Source organism: Cebidichthys violaceus, unplaced genomic scaffold (genome assembly GCF_023349555.1).
Source record: "Cebidichthys violaceus isolate CVI_PGR_0920_01 unplaced genomic scaffold, fCebVio1.0.p SCAF_43, whole genome shotgun sequence".
Classification (NCBI taxonomy): Eukaryota; Metazoa; Chordata; class Actinopteri; order Perciformes; family Stichaeidae; genus Cebidichthys; species Cebidichthys violaceus.
The window spans coordinates 250,729-272,938 of record NW_027176628.1 but is presented as its reverse complement, the minus strand read 5'-3'; the positions used below and the strand labels follow the sequence as shown (position 1 = coordinate 272,938).

The window sequence follows — 22,210 nt, the reverse complement described above, 5'->3', positions numbered from 1 at the left end:
CCAAGTGAAGTGTGTCCACAGACAGCAGTGGTGAATGGGTGAGACATGGACAAGTGACGGACTAGAGAATGGTTTATTGTTCACAGCCAGAAGGAAGTGTGAAGGTGTGGAAACCAGGAAACGCCTAACACCAGGATGTCTCCTAGCAGCTAGCGGCTAGCAGCTAGCGAGGAGAAAACACGGAATCCATGATATTTGTTCATGCATAGATCCTATTATAGATCAAACTAAATAAAATCATACATCAATGCTTAATGGTCCGTATTTTTCATCTTCATCATCACTGAAAGTTAATAATAATATATAACTATATATAATAATTATAAAATTCTTAAACCAGTATTAGACTCTCTTAAACCAGTATACTAGTACCAGAAAACACCAGGTTTTAACACCAGCTTAGTGGCTAGCGGCTAGCTTGGAGAAAACACGTATTAGACTACATTAAACCAGTATTAGACGGCCTTAAACCAGTATTAGACTCTCTTAAACCAGTATTAGACTCTCTTAAACCAGTATTAGACTCTTTTAAACCAGTATTAGACGGCCTTAAACCAGTATTAGACTCTCTTAAACCAGTATTAGACTCTCTTAAACCAGTATTAGACTCTCTTAAACCAGTATTAGACTCTTTTAAACCAGTATTAGACGGCCTTAAACCAGTAATAGACGGCCTTAAACCAGTATTAGACTGTGTTAAACCAGTATTAGACGGCCTTAAACCAGTATTAGACGGCCTTAAACCAGTATTAGACTGTGTTAAACCAGTATTAGACGGCCTTAAACCAGTATTAGACGGCCTTAAACCAGTATTAGACTCTCTTAAACCAGTATTAGACTCTTTTAAACCAGTATTAGACGGCCTTAAACCAGTATTAGACTGTGTTAAACCAGTATTAGACGGCCTTAAACCAGTATTAGACTCTCTTAAACCAGTATTAGACGGCCTTAAACCAGTATCAGACTGTGTTAAACCAGTATTAGACGGCCTTAAACCAGTAATAGACTCTCTTAAACCAGTATTAGACTGTGTTAAACCAGTATTAGACGGCCTTAAACCAGTATTAGACGGCCTTAAACCAGTATTAGACTGTGTTAAACCAGTATTAGACGGCTTTAAACCAGTAATAGACTCTCTTAAACCAGTATTAGACTGTGTTAAACCAGTATTAAACTCTCTTAAACCAGTATTAGTCGTCTTAAACCAGTATACTAGTACCAGGAAACACCAGGTTTTAACACCAGCTTAGCGGCTAGCTAGGAGAAAACACGGAATCCATGATATTTGTTCATGCATAGATCCTATTATAGATCAAACTAAATAAAATCATACATCAATGCTTAATGGTCCGTATTTTTCACCTTCATCATCACTGAAAGTTAATAATAATATATAACTATATATAATAATTATAAAAGTTTGAGTTTACGACCAAAACCTCGAAAGTTGTTCGTTCACCAGGAGACAGACGTCTCCTCAGAACAATCAGGTTTGTCCCTCCGACAGAAGTAGGAGATAAGAGGCATGTTTTCTGTCAGGTTAAGACTCGTGTCACCTCTCCACACAAAGCAGGACGTCTTTAACCCGGGGACAGGAATGTCGGGCTTAGGGGCGACATTACTGGAAGCTTTAGAGGAGCGACAAAGTCGTCACGCAGCTGAACTCACAACTCAAACTTGACATTCAAGAACGATGTGAATGAAAAGAACAAACTGTTCTCCCACACGCACGCATGTCGTCGAGGGCGGTATGTGACATAAAGGTTGAGGGTGTGTTACTCAGCCACGGTGGATCAGAAGGTTCCTTAATGTCTGATATCTAGATGTGTCTGATAGTGACGGCTCTGTTAGACGTTATAGATCATTGGGAAAAAAAGCGACGGGCGAGTCGACCAACAGGATACATTGAATATCAAAGGCAAGGCACGTTTATTTGTCGAGCACATTTCAACAACAAGGCAATTCAAAGTGCTTCACATAAAACCATTAAAAGCATCAAAACATGATGCAAAAGAAAAGGAGATTTAAAAACAATTAAGAACAGTCATTGAAACACTAAAAAGCTAAACAATAGAGTTGCAGTGCAGTTTAAGAAATAAAATACAGTAGTAAAATGCAGAAATGGATTAATATCCTTGAATGTGGTTCAATCAAAGGCAGCAAACAGAAAAGTCTTCAGTCTGGCTCTAAAGGAGCTGAGGGTCTCAGCAGACCTGCAGCTTTCTGGGACTCTGTTCCAGATATGTGGAGCAGAAGAACTGAACGCTGCTTCTCCATGTTTAGTTCTGACTCTGGAACAGGAAGTAGACCGGTCCCAGACCACCTCAGGGGTCGGGATGGTTCATAAGGTAGCAGCAGATCAGAGACGTATTTTGGCCCTAAACCATTCAGTGCTTTATAAACCAACAGCAGGATTTTAAAGTCAGTTCTTTGTTGGACAGGAAGCCAGTGCAAAGACCTCAGAACAAAGGTTCTGAACCAGAAATATGTTTTATAAATATGTTTCATATCAGCCTCGTATCGCCCACAATGCTTTGTGAGATGATTGGTTCGAAAAAAACGTTTGTGTTAAAATAGAAAAGGTGAATACGTAACGTTACGTAACGTTACGTAACAAGTCGATTTTGAGTTTTGGTCCCACACGATCAGTGAACGTTCAGGTGTCACATCATCAGTCAAGACTGTTACATAAACTCTGCTCACTTTGCCTCCCCCGCACTACATTTAAAAAAAAAACCAAGTAGAAGGAACCAAACAGGTTCAGACTGGGCGGTACACAACCTTTGAATTTTGATAACAAAATAATATTTTTTTTTAACAAAATTAAAAATAAATACATAAAAATAAAATAATAAAAAATAAATACATAATAATACATTATTAAAATTTAAAGACAATTTTTATAAATAAAATAAAATAAATAAAGAAGCGTAAAAATGTGTCAGAAGTACCATGATTGAATAATAAGCCTCTTTATAACGTTCAGGTCTGTAGCTTGTGGCTAACGACAGAACACACTCGGCGTGGGGATTGTATTATTACGTAACCGTTGCTTCAGTGTTGAGGTTTGCAATAGTTTTGAAGCCTGAGACATGAAATAAGAAGAAGATAATAACTTTATTAATCACAAAGGACATTTTCTTTGTGCCAGATTAATGAAAGATTACAACAGAAGAATCATTTAAAAAAACACAGAGTAATAAGTAATAAGTGTAATAGTGACACCAAGCAAACATATTATATGAACCTCAATTATAATAGAAAAAGTAAATAAAACATAGATTTAAAACAAAAGGTAAAAATAGAAATTGTACAACAAGTAATACGTTACGAAACTTAAATAGAAAAGTGATATTGTTTTTACAATTGAGAGTAAAAAGTAAAATTTCCTCTGAAGCCCAACAATGACATAATCCATCCGTCCGTCATCTCAGCATCAAACTATAAGAAGATTTAGAAATACTGAGGTCGAGGTTTTCATCTGGACAAAACGTTTCGTCTGTAGATTTCTCTTAAAGTTACCATTACATAACACCTAATTTGCATATTTAAACACAACATTTCAGAGAACTTTTAATAGAATAACTGCTGGTGTTGATGTGAGTGATGAAGTGGTGAAGTTTGATGGTGATATCTACTAGTTCATGTTGTGACCCTCTTCACCTGGAGACTCTTCTAAATGTCTGGACTTTAACTAAACGTCTCTTTAAAGGAGCTTTTCTATCAATGGAGTTTTTCTCACACTCTGATCCAGAAATCTCCACTTCAGTAGTTCTGACATCCACCAAACTTCACACCTTCATTCCTCTCTGTGTGCTGAAGCTTTCTACAGAGGGCTTTGTCCACACACCACTCACACACTCATTTATACTACATTTATTAATAACAACATGGAGGAAATAGAGTATTTTAATGTCTGTTGACATTATTTTCTGATTCATAGAATGATAGAAAGAGATATCATAAGTTCCCTCTATAAAATCCATTGACTCTAATACGTCAACAAAGTAAAACAAGAATTTGAACCCTGACTTTATCCAAAGTTCACTTTTCTGTTCTAGAAATGAGCAAACTAGCACGAATATTTAATTAGATAACACCTAATGCGCATATTAAAACATACATTTTCAGAAAACCTGTAATACAATAAATAATCATCTTAATGAAAGTAATGAACTGAGGAGGTTTCACGCTGTTATCTATTAGTTAAAACACTAAAAAGTGTGTCAACAGAGCTGCTTTCACTGAACAATGTCTGAACCCGACTGGTAGATCCAGCTGTCGGAGCGTCCTCCTGTCTGAACACTCATCGTCACTTCTCTGTCTAGTTACATAACTTCAGTATGTGGTTTCACACGTTAATGCAACAAATCAGCAAAACACGCAGCGTGAACGTACTGAAAGCAGAGAGACCGTCATCTTGAAGAGAGACAGCAGCAAGACGATAGGCTGATCATGTCATTGTGTCGTCGTGCTATTGGACAGAAGAGACCAGCTGATCTAGACATCTGATATCACGATTGACAGCCTCAAACGATGGCAGCAATTAAACAATAAGTGAGCACGAGTCAGGAGTCGGTGGCAGATGTATGAGAAATAAACTACGAGCCTAATAAGAGTAAAGTCTCCAGTGTTCTCCAGAGCCAAAGTAAGATGTAACGGGATCTATAAGTACTCCGGAGAACAAGAACACAGTTTCATCTATTTCAGCATCGAGACTCAACTCTCACCTCTCCTCCAATCAGATCCTAAATGTCAAATGTCAGCTTCAGTCCACCTCGTCCCTTTTGTTAGTCCTTCTCCAGTCCACAGTGGAGCTACATAACTGCACATGTATTTAATTTTCTCTAGCAAGAAGCTGCTTTTAGAATTCAACGTGTAGAATAAAGCACTTTCATGAAGAGTTTACTGTAGCTTTCCTCTGCCAGGTTCATTAGGAACTAATTCTTTTTCGCAAAATGTGTTTTAAACACACATAAGTAGTCGTTCCATCACTGGGCCGTAAGATGGAAAAACAAAATAGAAAACGACCTCTGGTGCCATCTTGTGTCCCTGTGTCAGATGAAAGCTGACGCCACTGATTGACGCTCCTCTTTTGCTTATTTCAAAGGCTGTAACACCGCTTGGTGCTGCTAAATCACACGTAGTGAAGCTCTGCATTGTGTTTTATGAGTTTTAGTGTTTTTGTTTTGACTCTGTCTTCCCCCCACAGGCTGCTGGCAGAGTGTCCTGTCTGGTCTTCCTGGTGGAACACCAGTCAGGATGTCTCCTAAACACTTAGCAAGGTTACAACATCTGACCTTACATCCTGTTTCCTAAGCTGACTCTGACAAAGATCAGAACAAAGTTTGTTAAACCAGGATTATCTTATTTACTCATCTTAACCATTGGTGATTATAAAAGCATCTACGATCACACATTAATACACGAATGAAGATCACTGAAACATGATCATCATTAAATGAACACATGATCAGTAATAAAATAAAATAATCAAAGATGATGAATTTAGTTTGTTCAGATCAAAACAACTCTTTACAACTTCTTCTTTTTCCACAGAAGCTGAGTTTGATCCACAAAGACTCTTGTTTGACATTCAAAGGTTTTTCTTCACACAAACAAATGTTTCAAGACAACAAAGTTCAGTTTTATACACAAAGTCAAAGATGTTTCACAGCTTCTCTCAGACAACACATCATGTCAGGTCATCACATGGACCTCGCTCAGCTCCTTCAGACATCCATCTGCAACATCACAAGTCCCAGAGAGCTCTCAACCCACCAGAGTCCAGACCAGCTCTGGTACCCCTCACCTGCTCCAACTGCATCTACAACCACTGAGAGATCAGGTTGGTCCTAACTAACATCAGCTGTGTGTGATCCTGTACAGACTGAACTACCTGGTTATCAGAGAAACAGTTTCACTAGCAGGAGGAGACTCTCCTCCTACAGAGAACACAGAGACACTGAGGAACCAGACCAGAACCCAAAGCCAGGATAAAGAGGTTCAGTGAATGTGGTGTTGAAGGTGTGGAGGTGGATCAGAGTGTCAGAGGAGACTCTGTAGAAGGACAGAGAGCCAGCAGGACAGTCCACATACACTGCTACTCCATGAGAGGAGGAGGAGGAGGTGATGGGTGTTCTTATCTTATTGTGAAGGACAGAGTAACCATCATCAGAGCAGTACAGACTCCAGGACTGATCATTCTCTCCAAACACACAGTCATCACTGTCTCCTTTCCTTCTGATTCCTCTGTAACTCACTGATATATAAACGTCTCCTCTCCACTCGACCTCCCAGTAACAGCGACCAGTCAGACCAGTTCTACACAGCAGTTGAAACCAGTACTCAAATCTGTCTGGATGATCAGGATATGGCTGATCCTCCTCCACACATGTCACCTTCCTGTTGTTGTCAGACAGTTTGAGGTTTCCGTTCACTGTGTTTGTGTCGAGTGTGAGTTCACAGGAGTCTGATGGAGAGAACAAGACACAATACAGCTGCAGTTATTAATCTATCATATGTTTGATGATGACATCAGAGATGTGAATGAGTGATGTCACAGTTTGAAGATGCTTTGTTTCCATGAATCAAATTCAAAGCACACTCACACTTCCTCAGACCTGGTCTGGACCGTAGGACTCCAGCAGGCTCCACCCTGAAAGGAGGAGGGGGATCAGAGCAGCATGGAAACATGGACATTACATCGCTCTCATACGCAGAGCTTTGTTCTTCAAGTTCACATGGAGCACTTATTATTCATCAGCTCATATTCTTTGACTTCACCGGAGCTTCTTCTGATCAGCCCATGACGACGGCTCATTATGTTCACTTATTCATGATATATTATTATCAGTTTTTTATTGACAATCATCATCCATTTCACACTCAGTCAGACTCATAACACTGTCACAGGTCTCCTAAAGGGCCTGTTCAAAAATCCTCACCGCTATTTGATGCAATAATCTTCACATTGCTCGAACCTTAGACGCTACATTCTTGCCCGATTTTTCGCCTGCCTCAGATGTTCAGATGTTTAATCACTTTGATTAATGATGTCCCCTTCCTTCGTAGCGCTTGGACAAATGGCTTCCTCCACTACATTCGCCCATATCGTAATGACCTGTACTCGGGTGGGTCTAGTCTCAAGTAACATGGGGTTTTGGGGGTTCGCCGTGCCCGGGTGCTATGGTGGATTCCCTAGCGAAGCTTCCCCACAACTCATTCGGCGAACCGGACGAGCGTTTCTGTAAAAATCATTCAACCTATCTGTCTTTACTTTACTTTGTTGATGAAGTTATCGCTGCACTTGATGATAATGACTTTACTTGCAGTATTTTCAAAGACCTTTCCAAAGCCGTTGATACAGTAAACCATCATATTTTACTGGAAAAGCTGCATAAATATGGATTCAATGACATTGCATACAAATGGTTAAAAAAGTATGTCTCCAACAGAAGACAGTTTGTTTGTTAACGGTTGTTATTCCAACAAAGCCAGACTACTATGTGGGGTTCCACAGGGGTCCATTGTTGGACCATTATTATTCCTTATTTATATTAATGATTTGTCTGTGTCAAAAAGACTTTCTGATAATGTTTGCAGATGACACAACCCTAGTTCTCTCTCATTCAAGTTTTTACAAAGAGATGTTATGAACATGAAAACTGTTGAATATTCATAAATGGTAGAAGACAACTTCCTCAATAGGAAAACAGAACTGTTCATTTCATCTCATCTTTTACTGACATTACAAACCTCCCTTCACAGAATAAAAGAAAAGGATGGCAGACTTTGATTTTCAGCAAGTTTATTTCAGTATAAGTGGTTTTTTAAAACGCCTCACACTGTTTCTCCAAACATCTCATTCTTGCAACCTCCGAGATAAGCAAGCAAGACGGTAATATCTTCAAACATGGCCAAGTCCAACATGATCAAACTCTGTGCCAAACAAGGTTATTATCGTTAACGAAAACTAACGAAAAAATGAAAACGAGGTGTGAATTTTTTTTCGTTAACTGAAATAAAAATAAAAACAAGGCTTTTTAAAAAAAACGATAACTAACTGAAACTGTATTGTGTCTTTACAAAACTGACTGAAATAAAATAGAATTATAGAGAAAATGTCTTTAGTTTTCGTCTTTGTCAATGTATTTCATAGATGTCAATTTATTTCATACATAGCCTAAGTCTATCTTCCGCTGTACCACTTTTAGTACACGTCGGGGGTGCCGGCGGGACTCCAGCCAGCCGGGAAGGTCTGTGACCGTCGGACAATGCGTATGCGAGTTTGACATTTTTTTCCTATGTGGACCGCCTGCCGCTGGAAGTTACGCTTTGGAAATACACCACCAGGGACGTGCAGTCAGGGGAGGGAGGCATCATGAAAAGTAAAAAACAAATAATACTAAAATAAAATAAATATTAATATTTCTCTACTGATTTGTCCTATAAATGTAATTCCTGTATGATTCCAATCATTTCAAGCATTTTTATTATCAAAATCACTGAATTATCTCATGTCCTGTTCAAACAGAGAGGAGACAGTGAGGTGAGGCAGTGATGAGTTGTTCCTCACCTCAGACTGTGAATCCTCACTAACTGGGTTGAGCGCGTGTCTTTTGCTTTCTCATTGTTTGTCATTACTGTAATATTTGTAGACACTTTTATTATATGTCCTTTCTTTCCATAGAATAGGTAATGTATTTCATGTATGTGTAGAACATATTTAGTGTTATCTGACATTAAACCGCAGTGAAAAAGCACAGAGAGGCAAACACTACCTCTGCCTCACTGAAGATGGCGTGTTCTGTTGTTGCTCTTATTCTACACTTCTCTTCTTATATTTTGCTTTGACCACAAAAATGTAAGATTATATATCTAAGCTTAAAAATGTCTCAAAAAACAAGGAAATATGACCAAATCAACAGCAATTCAATGTCAGACAGGTAAAGTAACCATTTATGTGTTTGTTGTTCTCTTTATACATCCGTGGTCGTTACACACATTATCGCAGAATCTCACAATTTTCGCGGGTGGCGCTCGCGAGCGCTCCGCTTCTGAAACACTCCCGGTGGAATCAAATATGTACTTTACCTATGTGTGTGTAAAGAACGCTGATATGAAATATGAAAAACAACCAGTAGTCAATGTGCAAGCTGCCACTTGAATGGTGATTTAAGCTTTTCTATTGGGTTCATATATTTGTAAATCTGACTTATGTAGTGTCAGTGCCTCACCAGCCACCAACCTCACCGCACATCACTGGTCTGCAGCCACAGAGCACTGCCTGTGTCCCCCTAGAACTTTGGTCCAGTCCTAAATAATCATCTTTGGGCTCTGACACACCATGTCCACAATCAGCTGTTGGTTCTTCACTGAGCGTCTGTGGCTGACTGTCACCTGTAGTTTCAACAAGTTGACTCTTATCAACCAGGGAACTGGCTCTCAGTGCAAAACAAACCAAAACCAGATAAAGCTAAACTCCTTTAAAACAGAAAAACATTCCTATTGTGATGATTTATCAAGACGCTTTAAACAGATTGTTTCTTTGTCTGTTTGTCTTTACACAATGTCTGGACTAAAGGGCAACACAAACTGGTGGTAGATGACGAGCATCAAAACATCTAACTATTGTTTGATATGAGTCCACAAACCTGCAGCGTGACGACGTTGACGCATGTCAACCCACTGTCCTACTTTCTAATGTTGAAACAACACAACGCTCCAGAAAAACAACAGTTTCATCACCTTCCCTCCTGCTACTGTTCCCTGACTACTTCTGTCTGTATTGATGGTCTGATGTGGGACACAAACACTTTGATGAGTCTCTGGTAGTTTAAGGTCAGCTTGGTGTGTCAGGGTCATATTAACCAGGCTGACAGTGTGACAGAGAACAAGTCTCCAGCTCTACCTCCTCTATCAGACTGATTCTCTGTGACTGCAGAATGCCTCTTCATACCTGAGAGTTTCAAGTCTCCAGTGTGGATCCTCCAGTCCCGCAGACAGCATCTTCACTCCTGAGTGTCCTGGATGATTGTAGCTCAGGTCCAGCTCTCTCAGATGGGAGGGGTTGGAGCTCAGAGCTGAGGCCAGAGAAGCACAGCCTTCCTCTGTGATCAGACATCCTGATAGGCTGCAAACACACAAAACAACACAAATGTCACATAATCTGAGGGAACTGTGAGGGCTGGAAGGTTACTGCAGTACTGAGATACTGACGGCTACTGTGGGGTTACATTAACATTGTTACTGATTGTTTTCTAGTCATAACCAAACACCCACTAATGTCCAAGAATCTGACAACATTACTGATAACTATCTGATTCATCTCTGATATTTCAAGTTATAACAACAGTGAGAAAAAAACAATATAAAATATGATTATAGATATATATTGAAATGTAATATTTGATTGAAATCATGCAAGCAGAGACAATCTTATGAAGGTTATGAGTTTACCCATTGATGGACCTTCCAATCTCTTTCCACTTTTTCCTCCTCTCTATCTACTGCTAAAGCTACATTCTTCGGCTCTAAAATCCTAAGCGCTGCTTCCAATCCTAAAAAAACTCTTTGAAACTTTCTCTACATTCCTCCAACCCCCACCTCCTCCTCCTACTTCCTCCCTTCTCCCTGATGATTTCGCCAACTTCTTTGACAAGAAGGTGAACGATATCAGTTCCTCCTTCTCTCAGCCCCCCTCTCCCTGCATGTCCACCCTCTCCCTCTTTACCTTCTCCAGCTCTTCCCCTTCAGATCTCCCTCCGCTCTCCATGCCCCATCTTACCCTATCTGGCCCCCCTCTCCTCCGTGACCATGGCTAAGTGGAGAGCAGGGCCGCCTTTCAATCAGAGGGTCAGTGGTTCATCCTCTGCTAGTCTCATGTCAATGTGTCCTTGAGCAAGACGCTTAACCCCAGAATTGCTCCCGTAGCTGCGTCTACGGTGTGTAGATAGATACTGAATTGTAAGTCGCTTTGGATAAAAGCGTCTGCTAAATGACTGTAATGTAAAGTACTTGCCGGAGCCCCGGCCATCAGACCTCTGGAGCTTGTCCAGAAAGCTGCAGCTCGTCTGGCGTTCAGTCGCCCCAAGTTCTCCCACACAACTTCCCTTCTCCGTTCTCTACACTGGCTCCCTGCAAGAGCTCGCATCCAGTCTAAGACTCTGGTGCTACCTACAGGGCATTGAAACAGCCCTGTAGGCAGTTTTCAATGCCCTTCAATGACAGCTCCTTCCTATCTCCAGGCCATGGTCAAGTCCTACACCTCTTCAGGAAGTACTAGCCTGAGCCTTCTACTCAGCACTGATTGTAGTCATACTAGTTTGTTGCACTCATTGCATATTATGCAATTGTATTAGTTTGTTTCTGCACTGTACTTTTGCTCTGGTTTGTGCTCTGGTTTATGCTCTTAGATGCTTGTTTAAAAAAGGAGATGCACTTATGACTTCTGGTGACTAGTAGTTCTCTTGAAAACCTATGTTGAATACTTATTGTAAGTCGCTTTGGATAAAAGCGTCTGCTAAATGACTGTAATGTAATGTAATGATGTAAATAAGGACATTAGGTGGACATAAATTGAATTCTGACCTGAGAGTTTCCAGTTCACAGTGTGGACTCTCAAGTCCAGCAGACAGCAGCTTCACTCCTGAATCCTGCAGGTCGTTGTTACTCAAGTCCAGCTCTCTCAGACTAGAGGACTGTGAGCTGAGAACTGAGGACAGAGCTTCACAGCTTCTCTCTGAGAGGTTACAGTCACTCAGTCTGAAGAGGCAATGATGAAGAAAAAATAAACAATAAGTAGAAAAGATAGCAGCGTATTTATGTTATGATATATGAATCTGACTCTCTCTGTACTTACAGAGCTTTATTGGAGGCTTTGACCACTGGCAGCAGCCTCAGAAGATCGTCGTCTGAAGCAGAGTATTTCTTCAGGTCAAACACGTCCAGATCTTTTTCTGATGACAGTAAGATGAAGACCAGAGCTGACCACTGAGCAGGAGACAGTTTATATCTGGAGAGACGTCCTAAACTCAGGTACTGTTGGATCTGCTCCACTAGAGAACCATCATTCAGTTCATTCAGACAGTGGAACAGATTGATGCTTTTCTCTGCAGAGAGATTATCCTCCAACTTGTCGTTGATGTACTGGACTGTTTCCTGATTGGTCTGTGAGCTACTTCCTGTCTGTGTCAGTAGACCTTGTAGAAGAGTCTGATTGGTCTCCAGTGAAAGACCCAGGAGGAAGCGGAGGAACAAGTCCAGGTGTCCATTTGGACTCTGTAAGGCCTTGTCCACAGCACTCTGGTGGAGACGTTTTGGTTTAGGTTTGCCTCTAGAGACTTCAGAACTCAAGGAGGTTGTTTGTTCTTCTGACAGCAGATTGACACCAGACTTGATGAAGGTCAGATGGACATGAAGAGCAGCCAGAAACTCCTGAACACTCAGATGGACGAAGCAGAACACCTTGTTCTGGTACAGTCCTCTCTCCTCTCTAAAGATCTGTGTGAACACTCCTGAGTACACTGAGGCTGCTCTGATATCGATGCCACACTCTGTCAGGTCGGATTCATAGAAGATCAGGTTGCCTTTCTGCAGCTGATCAAAAGCCAGTTTTCCCAGAGACTCAGTCATCTTCCTGCTCTCTGGACTCCAGTGTGGATCTGTCTCAGCTCCTCCATCATACTTGACCTTCTTCAGTTTGGACTGGACCACCAGGAAGTGGATGTACATCTCAGTCAGTGTCTTGGGCAGCTCTCCTCTCTCTCTGGTCTTCAACACCTCCTCCAGAACTGTAGCAGTGATCCAGCAGAAGATTGGGATGTGGCACATGATGTGGAGGCTTCGTGAGGTCTTGATGTGGGAGATGATCCTGCTGGCCTGGTCCTCATCTCTGAATCTCTTCCTGAAGTAGTCCTCCTTCTGTGGGTCAGTGAACCCTCTGACCTCTGTCACCATGCCAACACACTCAGGAGGAATCTGATTGGCTGCTGCAGGTCGTGTGGTTATCCAGAGTCGAGCAGAGGGAAGCAGTTTCCCCCTGAAGAGGTTTGTCAGCAGCACATCCACTGAGGTGGACTCTGTTACATCAGTCAGGACCTCATTGTTGTGGAAGTCCAGAGGAAGTCGACACTCATCCAGACCATCAAAGATGAACACAACCAGGAACTCTTCAAACCTGCAAATTCCTGCTTCTTTGGTTTCACTGAAGAAGTGATGAACAAGTTGCACCAAGCTGAACTTTTTCTCTTCCAGCACATTCAGCTCTCTGAAAGTGAATGGAAATGTGAACTGTATGTCCTGGTTGGCTTTGTCTTCAGCCCAGTCCAGAGTGAACTTCTGTGTTAAGACTGTTTTCCCAATGCCAGCCACTCCCTTTGTCATCACTGTTCTGATTGGTTCCTCTCTTCCAGGTGAGGCTTTAAAGATGTCTTCTTGTCTGATAGTTGTTTCTGGTCTGTGTGGTTTCCTGGATGCTGTTTCAATGTGTCTGACCTCATGTTCATCATTGACCTCTGCAGTCCCTCCCTCTGTGATGTAGAGCTCTGTGTAGATCTGATTCAGAAGGGTTGGGTTTCCTGCTTTAGCAATCCCCTCAAACACACACTGGAACTTCTTCTTCAGGTTAGATTTGAGTTTACGCTGACAAACTGGAGCAAGAAGTCCTGAATGAACACACAACAAAGAAGATCAATGAGTCAAAGAATAGATTTCAACATGTAATTTCCTCAAAGAATGAGTCTATGAATATATGTTGGTCCATCTCTTGAGACATTAGTAAACGTCCCATTTATCCAGCATGTTAAATCTTTAGAGAAATCCTCTTACTGCTCTGCAGACAGTCAGCCAGCTCCTCCTGCTTCATTCTCCTCAGGAAGTGCAGTGTGATCTTCACAAAGGCCTCTCTGCTGCTCCTCCTCTGCTCTTCATCCTCACCGTCCAACAACTCCTCATCCTCCCTCTGACTCTCTAAGCATTCTGGGTAATCTGAACTCAGTCCCTTCTGGATCTTCTTCATCTCGTTTTTCACAAATGTGATGATGTTCTCCTCCAGCAGCTGGAACAGAATATTCTATGAATGACACAAACTAAAACCATGGAACCAAACATCAGATCTATGTTGGACAGACTGACAATCCACTGGTCTACAAAGTGCAGTATGGAGATGATTGTGAACAGAATAGATGTAACAGTAGTTGTACATGTACAGACCATAAATATGGAGTCCAGCTGTGTTTGAGGCTGCTGGGCAGACTGACCTCTGGGAACCGCCGAGCTCTCCTGGTCCTCTCTGTGGAGGAATCATGAACAATCAGCTCACATTGTGTTTGTCCACTGTTCGGATCTGGCAGGAGCATGTTTGGTTATCAGCAAATATGAAAAATGTAAATTGTTTTGACATCAATAGAATTATTAATATCAATACGATTATCAACAATGATTAATAATAACGGGACACCACTTATCATCCCTGAGAGAACAGGGACCAATAACCAAACTATAAATTAAGTCTCATAATTGATAATTATGAGACTACACATTCAGAGAACAGTGAAGGTTTGAATTTAAGCACAGGCCACATATCCAGCTATTATCACAATACACATGCACAAAGTAATCACAGAAAGCTGCTGTTTAAAGTATAACAGAGTTTATTAAATTCTAATAACACTGATCAAATAAAATAATATCTAAAACTAACAACAACTATTATAGAATTACGAGCTACTATCTAAAATCATCAAAAAATCTGTGTGTGTGTGTGTGTGTGTGTGTGTGTGTGTGTGTGTGTGTGTTAGTAAAAGAAGAGAAAAAAGGAACACTCAAGACATGGCAGATCCTCACCGTCGCAGTAAAATATAGAAACTGTTACTTTATCACACAGAAACCCGAATGGTGAACTCAGATTCCACCAGCCGTGGGTCTGGTCCTTTAACTGATAAAGTCACAATTACTGTCCAGGCTCCTCAGCTGTGCAACTCTCTTCCTGGTAATCTAAGGCCGGCAAATTCAGTATCCTCTTTAAATCTCTTCTGAAGACTCACTTTTACTGTTTGGATTACTTTGACATCTGACAGATTTTATTTTATTTATTTCCTTAAATCTTATTTTACCGGTTTGATTGTGTTTCTTATTTGCTTTTATATTTTATTGTGAAGCACTTTGTAACTTTGTTTTCGAAAGGTGCTATTTAAATAAAGTTATTATTATTATTATTATCATCTTTATCATCATCATCATCAGTTTCAAATCCTCACCTTTGATCAACAGGGTGGCGTCCATCTTTGAACATCAAAGGAAAATCCATAGACCCGTCACTCTTCATGGACACACAGCTGGGTTCAGGTTTAGTGCCAGGTTTAGGTTTAAGTTTCGGTTTAGGTCCAGGTCCAGGACAGTGTGGTCCCTGATGGATCCTGGTCACATGTGTAGAAACAGAGTCAGTGAATGAAAGACTTTGAGTCATGGACAGTTAGAGATGGTCATCTCACCTCTGAGCTAAAGACACTCATGGGACAGTTTCCATGTTGTCGTCACTTTGAGCTACAGTCATCTCTAAGAAGTGACGTTCTCAATGCTCTCTAGTTTTTTGTCTTCTTTGAAGACTAGAGGAAGACACTTCATGTGGCTTTTAATTGGCCTTTCTTTGGGGATGACGTCAGTTTTCACTTCTATTTGACTGACTTTGAAAAGCTCTTCAACGTTTGAAATGTTCCTCTGTTTCCATGTCTACTACATCTAGTCAGAGCATGAAGCAGCTAGTCCAAAAATCCGAAATCAGTCATGTGACCTCGTTAGCTGCTGCTGGATCCACATCACTTTGTACCTTCATGTGTAGAGGAACCACTATAATAATTATGAGACTACACATTCAGAGTGAACAGTGAAGGTTTGAATTTGAGCACAGGCCACATATCCAGCAATTATCACAATACACATGCACAAAGTAATCACAGAAAGCTGCTCTTTAAAGTATAACAGAGTTTATTAAATTCTAATAACATTGATCAAATAAAATAATATCTAAAACTAACAACAACTATTATACAATTACGAGCTACTATCTAAAATCATCAAAAAATCTGTGGTGTGTGTGTGTGTGTGTGTGTGTGTGTGTGTGTGTGTGTGTGTGTGTGTGTTAGTAAAAGAAGAGAAAAATGGAACTTTCAAGACAAGACAGATCCTCACCGTCGCAGTAAAATACAGAAACTGTTACTTTATCACACAGAAACCCGAATGGTGAACTCAGATTTGACCAGCCGTGGGTCTGGTCCTTTAACTGATAAAGTCACAATTACTGTCCAGGCCCCTCAGCTGTGCAACTCTCTTCCTGGTAATCTAAGGCCGGCAAATTCAGTATCCTCTTTAAATCTCTTCTGAAGATTCACTTTTACTGTTTGGATTATTTTGACATCTGACAGATTTTATTTTATTTATTTCCTTAAATCTTATTTTACCGGTTTGATTGTGTTTCTTATTTGCTTTTATATTTTATTGTGAAGCACTTTGTAACTTTGTTTTCGAAAGGTGCTATTTAAATAAAGTTATTATTATTATTATTATCATCTTTATCATCATCATCATCAGTTTCAAATCCTCACCTTTGATCAACAGGGTGGCATCCATCTTTGAACATCAAAGGAAAATCCATAGACCCGTCACTCTTCATGGACACACAGCTGGGTTCAGGTTTAGTACCAGGTTTAGGTTTAAGTTTCGGTTTAGGTCCAGGTCCAGGACAGTGTGGTCCCTGATGGATCCTGGTCACATGTGTAGAAACAGAGTCAGTGAATGAAAGACTTTGAGTCATGGACAGTTAGAGATGGTCATCTCACCTCTGAGCTTTGGTGTGTCTGGTTGTAGAGGGAGGGACTCCCTCCTCTCTGTCCTCACACTGATTCATAGCAGAGTCCACACCTTCACACAAACACAACAACATTATTTCTCTTCATTATGACAAACACACACAGCTCATTCACCTCAACACTGAACACACTCATGGGACAGTTTCCATGTTGTCGTCACTTTGAGCTGCAGAGTCATCTCTAAGAAGTGACGTTCTCAGTGCTCTCTAGTCTTTTGTCTTGTTTGAAGACTAGAGGAAGACACTTCATGTGGCTTTTTATTGGCCTTTCTTTGGGGATGATTTCACTGTTCACTTCTATTTGACTGACTTTGAAAAGCTCTTCAACGTTTGAAATGTTCCTCTGTTTCCATGTCTACTACATCTAGTCAGAGCATGAAGCAGCTAGTCCAAGAATCCAGAATCAGTCATGTGACCTCGTTAGCTGCTGCTGGATCCACATCACTTTGTACCTTCATGTGTAGAGGAACCACTGAGAGCAGAGCTGAAAGCATCAGTCCAATCATTGATCAGTACACCAGCACTCACTCCTCCTGTACATCAACGTCCTGATTCTCTCTGATGGAGTCACACTGATGTCTCCTCTCAATGAGGCTGTTAGTGGAGCTGTCGCCCTCTGGTGGCTCAAAGGGAAACCGTCACCTTCAACTGACTCATTTCACCAGGTTTTCACAATAAAACATCATCATTATTTGTTGGGTTGATGTTCTTCGTCAACGTGAAGATTACAAGATAACAGTCTAATTAAAATGAATTCAACTTTTTAAATAATCATGGCCACCAAATGACCCAACAGTCTGACCTACCTGCCCAGGTAGAAGCATGCTATTGGCCCAGCTGTGGGTGTGGGCGGGGCGTGTGTGACGTCATCAGGTGGTAAATGGAGCGTACTTGTGTTTCTCTTTAACACGACAGAATATGAAGATGTCCTTTTGAACACTGGTCACTATTACAGGACACAGAATGCAGCTTGTTATCCATGAGCAGCTGTTTGTTAAACAGCTAATAGGCTACAGAGAGAACCTTCATTAGTAGTATGCAATACTAATAATTACTATCAATGAGTACAACTAGTCCCTAGACTTCTCTGCATACATTGGTTCTTCATAGACTGATAAGTTCAACATAATAACACATTGTCATTGAGTTTATGAAGTTATTAATTAACAGAGAAGAAATAGACCTTTGATCCATGAGAGCACTTTGACCAACTGAGGCCTCAATAAACATGAAATATGAGCTTCATAAAACACCTGAAGTATCAAAGTCCAGACTTTAGTCCAGTATCAGAACTCAGTCTAACAACTGTATCTGTTTTATAGATTCATAGCTTTATTATGAGTCAATGTTCAAGAGAAAGAGCAGAGAAACAGTAAACATCACGTTAGTAAGAATGAAGATGTTGAAGGTAAAACAGGATGAAATGTAATGAGAAGAGTTGAGTGTGATACCTTTTCATGTTACTGATCAGCTGCAGCCACCTGATGAAGACAGACAGACAGGGTCATCATTAGTCTTCAGTCTCATTTGATTTGTGTCTCATCAGGTTTCTGCATGTAGACTCTAAAGACAGCCAGCTGTAGTTTCAAGTGTCTGTTGTCGGATCAACTTTGTGCTGTGGACTCATGATCAAAGACAGGAGGTCAACACACGAACCGACGAAGAGCAGCTCGTTTGTCATCAATTCAAGTTCCACTTACTCAGTTTCTTCTCATGGACTTCAACACTCTGCAGCTCTCTGCTGTCTGGACCATGAGAGTGTGACGATGAGCTCCATCAGGATTAAATCCTCTTCTTCTTCTTCTTCTTCTTCAGTCCTCAGTGTCTTCAGGCTGCTGTCACACTCCAACACTTTAAACCAGAGTGAACCTGCAGCCCTCAGTTCAAAGATCAGCTGTATCATGTTTATACAACTTTATATCATACGTGCTAAACTTTAACTCACATCATTTTCCACACTGGAACAAACCTGAGAACATGAAGCTCCTCCTCACTGACAGCATCAACACTCAACACTGTTACTGGCTTTAAAAGAGGACATGGATTCACCTCCACAGCTGTGAATGAAGCAGCAGGAAGGTTTCATGTTGTGAAGCATTGTTCCTACATTAACACTCATTAGTAATTTAGAATTTATTAATGTTTTATTCTTCATTAATAAGCTTGTCTATTGTTTGGTGATCGTGTTTTCATACTTTGTAAATTAAGTATTATATATATTTCAAATCAATTATTAAGTTGATTATTGAGTTGTAGATGATTAATAACATCCTTTATAAAGTGTTAGTAAATGATTAAGAACTTATTTAGATGTACATTATTCATGCATTTATATATATTTAATGATTTAGATCTGCACTAATGGTTAGGGACTATGTTAATATATGCTTTATGAACGTGTATTAATACTGCAATTCATGATTAATTCAGGTAGTTACGAGTCGTTAGTAAAGTATTTTGTGTGACCTCATCTAAAGTGGGACTATCTATGTCTTACTAAACATTTATAAATGAAAGGCCATCAGTGCCTCAAAAACACACAAAAGTCAGTTATCTTCTCAACAGAAAAGTCAAATAAACAAAACATAAAGTGATCAAGAACATAATCATATTTATTACAAGATGCAAACAATATACTCTTAAACACAAACCTCTCAGTCATTCATTCATGTAAACAAACAAAGAGATTCTCCTTCAGGAGAACATGCTGATATAAAACGTTCACATTCACTCCACTCACATGAACAGATGGTCATCTAACATTGTGGTTATCGTATAGTTAGCCAACTGTCTCCTGGATTGATCTATAAATAAACTATGTAGTCCTACTTTGGAGCTTTATTTTGAAAAGAGACCATGTAAAAAGCACACACAGAAGTTTAATTTGAAAAGAAAGTGCATGTAACAAGTGTAAACTGACCCGCAGAACGGAGCGTTGGGATTTCACCAGTTGGGAGTGACAACGTGTTCCACTACTGGTGGACTGGACTCTCTTCACTGGTTACCAGAAAAGTACTGGATCCAGTTTGAAGAGGATTATATTCTGAACTGTGAGATCTGATGATCAATCACTGCTCTTCATTCTACACTCCAGTTCAAATGTGTAAAGTGTCACCAGGACCATGAGTACTGGACCCCTCAGGGATGTGTTCTAGCACCAGGACCATCAGTACTGGACCCCTCAGGGATGTGTTCTAGCACCAGGACCATCAGTACTGGACCCCTCAGTGATGTGGTCTCCCCCCACTGCTCTTCTCCCTCTACACCAATGACTGCCCCTCAGGAGACTCGTCTGTTAAACTCCTGAATGCAGACGACGCGACGCTCATCGTTCAGGTTTCTGGGATCCACCATCTCCCAGGACCTCAAGTGGACTTCCAACATAGACCCCATGAGGACAAAAGGCCCAACAGAGGATGTGCTTGGAGATGACATCACTGCAGACCGACCTGTTCAAACTCCTCCCCTCTGATACACGGTACAGAACTCTGTTCACCAAAACTACACCAGATCAGTTTAATTCTACTGACGAACACTGAACACCAGTCAGATGGAGTCAATCACCATAACAGCTCTGAACCTGTAGATTATAGATTATATACGACACACACACACACACACACACACACACACACACACACACACACACACACACACACACACACACACACACACACACAGTATAGATATAATGCATATAACCACCCCAACTCATGTCACATCTAATTAAATCTAACGACTGAATGCGTCTCAGTTTATTTCCTTGTTTAATTTAATTAAAGATAATGATTAGTTTGAATCTTGAGTCCAAACGTGTTCAGTTGTTCAGGACTCTGAGACTTGATGTGCAGTGAGAGGACGCCCCCTGCTGGATGAACAACACCACAGTCTGTGTCCCAAAACCATCATTCTACACACAATGTAATAAATACTGATCATATCGTAAACAAACAATCACTTTCATCATTTTATAATCACTGTTAACATTTATTGTTGTATAGCATTTAAGTTCACCATGATGTATATATATATATATATATATATATAAAATGAGATTACATTTTATACTTTACCGAATGTGGGTTTTTTTTTGTTCAGATGAAGCTTTGAATGTCTGTCTGTCAGCATAGTTTATGACCACAGTGCAAACATTGTTTTTGAAAAGCTAAACGCCAACAAATCTGGATTGAAAAGATAAAAACATGATGTGAAAGAAAGGTCCAGCAATACATTAAAACGTCAAAATCACTGTATGCATATATATTTCAAATCAAGCTGAAAATGTGAGCAGCTGGTTCAGCCTCACATCCCTCCCTCTACACGCCCACATTCCACCATAAATGGTGAAAGCAAAGCACCTCATGAACGTTGATGTATAGAAATGAGCTGCTGATCAATGAATGAGGAGGACCAAGAAAAGGAGTTTAAAATTAAGCTTCTTGTGGGTCAGGTGGTCCCTGGACAACACCTCAGGCCTTTTATCTCACCCCGTTGCTAAATCGTTAGGATTTTGGATTAATTGAATTCCTGAAACTCTTTTTCGGCTAATGACCTAGACATTCTCAGTAGGAAGCAACCCTTGTTTTTCACACAATAGTCACATACCACAATTCCAATTCAATGAAACAGTCTCTGTGCTACAATAACTACTTCTAACACTCCTACTGTGATGATTCCTCTTTGAGGTGTATCTAGTCTCTACCCTAGAAGTCTCCCCCCCTCTTCTCTCTTCTCCGTCTGCTCTGTCTGTGAGTTTTTTTTCCTTTTCTTCTTGCCGTCCTCTGATAGCAGAGAGGTCTTCTGGTCCACACTTCTCAGTGGATAAGACAGTAGAAGGGTCTTCTTGTCCTCTCTTCTGAGAGGGGTAAGACCCCTAAGTCTAGTTGGGGGAAAAAAGCCCAAACTCACAGATTCTCTGCTCCTTTTTATGCTGCTAAAAAGCTGGAACCTCCTTCAGGCTCATGCGTCACTCAAACATAAGTCCTCCTGCTTCTAGGTCAGACACAGAATGTAACTGGTTTGATCCTGTTCTGAAGAGGAAAGATTATATAAGTTTTAAATGACTATTTTATATAAGGCGTATATGCAGTTTATATGGTTAATCACCTCTATCAAGGAATAAAACAATGTATATGTTTAATGGTTATAAAAAGCAAACAAGACATATGTTGTGAGGGTTATACTTTTATGCTTTCATACTTTTCTACAATCTTGTTACACTAGTTAACGTTCTCTTACAGATGACGGCGATTTCATCAGATCGCCACGAGTGCCGGCAGTTCAATCTCTCCTCTGAGGAGAGCGGACGGCGCTGATGAAATATTGACTTTGAGTTGGTTTATA

General features: G+C 40.5%; 2 protein-coding genes across 2 annotated transcripts in view; both read right to left on the bottom strand.

Annotated features, from left to right (window-relative positions):
• Nucleotides 1–1,912: 1,912 nt before the first annotated feature.
• The window catches only part of LOC137886300 (NLR family CARD domain-containing protein 3-like), a 39,281-nt gene continuing 18,983 nt past the window's right edge, over nucleotides 1,913–22,210 (bottom strand). The window contains exons 11-14 of the mRNA XM_068728707.1: nucleotides 11,593–11,766; nucleotides 9,962–10,135; nucleotides 6,612–6,658; nucleotides 1,913–6,472 (exon numbers count right to left, since the gene is read on the bottom strand). Of these exons, the coding sequence (XP_068584808.1) occupies nucleotides 5,946–6,472; nucleotides 6,612–6,658; nucleotides 9,962–10,135; nucleotides 11,593–11,766 (922 nt within the window). The 3' untranslated portion in view covers nucleotides 1,913–5,945. The remainder of the gene's footprint in view (nucleotides 6,473–6,611; nucleotides 6,659–9,961; nucleotides 10,136–11,592; nucleotides 11,767–22,210) is intronic.
• LOC137886302 (protein NLRC3-like) lies at nucleotides 11,860–18,778 on the bottom strand. The gene is made up of 9 exons (XM_068728711.1): nucleotides 18,568–18,778; nucleotides 18,319–18,348; nucleotides 17,674–17,813; nucleotides 16,839–17,490; nucleotides 16,605–16,763; nucleotides 15,261–15,419; nucleotides 14,215–14,293; nucleotides 13,831–14,059; nucleotides 11,860–13,667 (listed from the first exon to the last, which is right to left on the bottom strand). Exons 4-9 carry the CDS (start codon nucleotides 16,940–16,942, stop codon nucleotides 11,860–11,862), a joined length of 2,538 nt encoding a protein of 845 aa, XP_068584812.1. The 5' UTR covers nucleotides 16,943–17,490; nucleotides 17,674–17,813; nucleotides 18,319–18,348; nucleotides 18,568–18,778.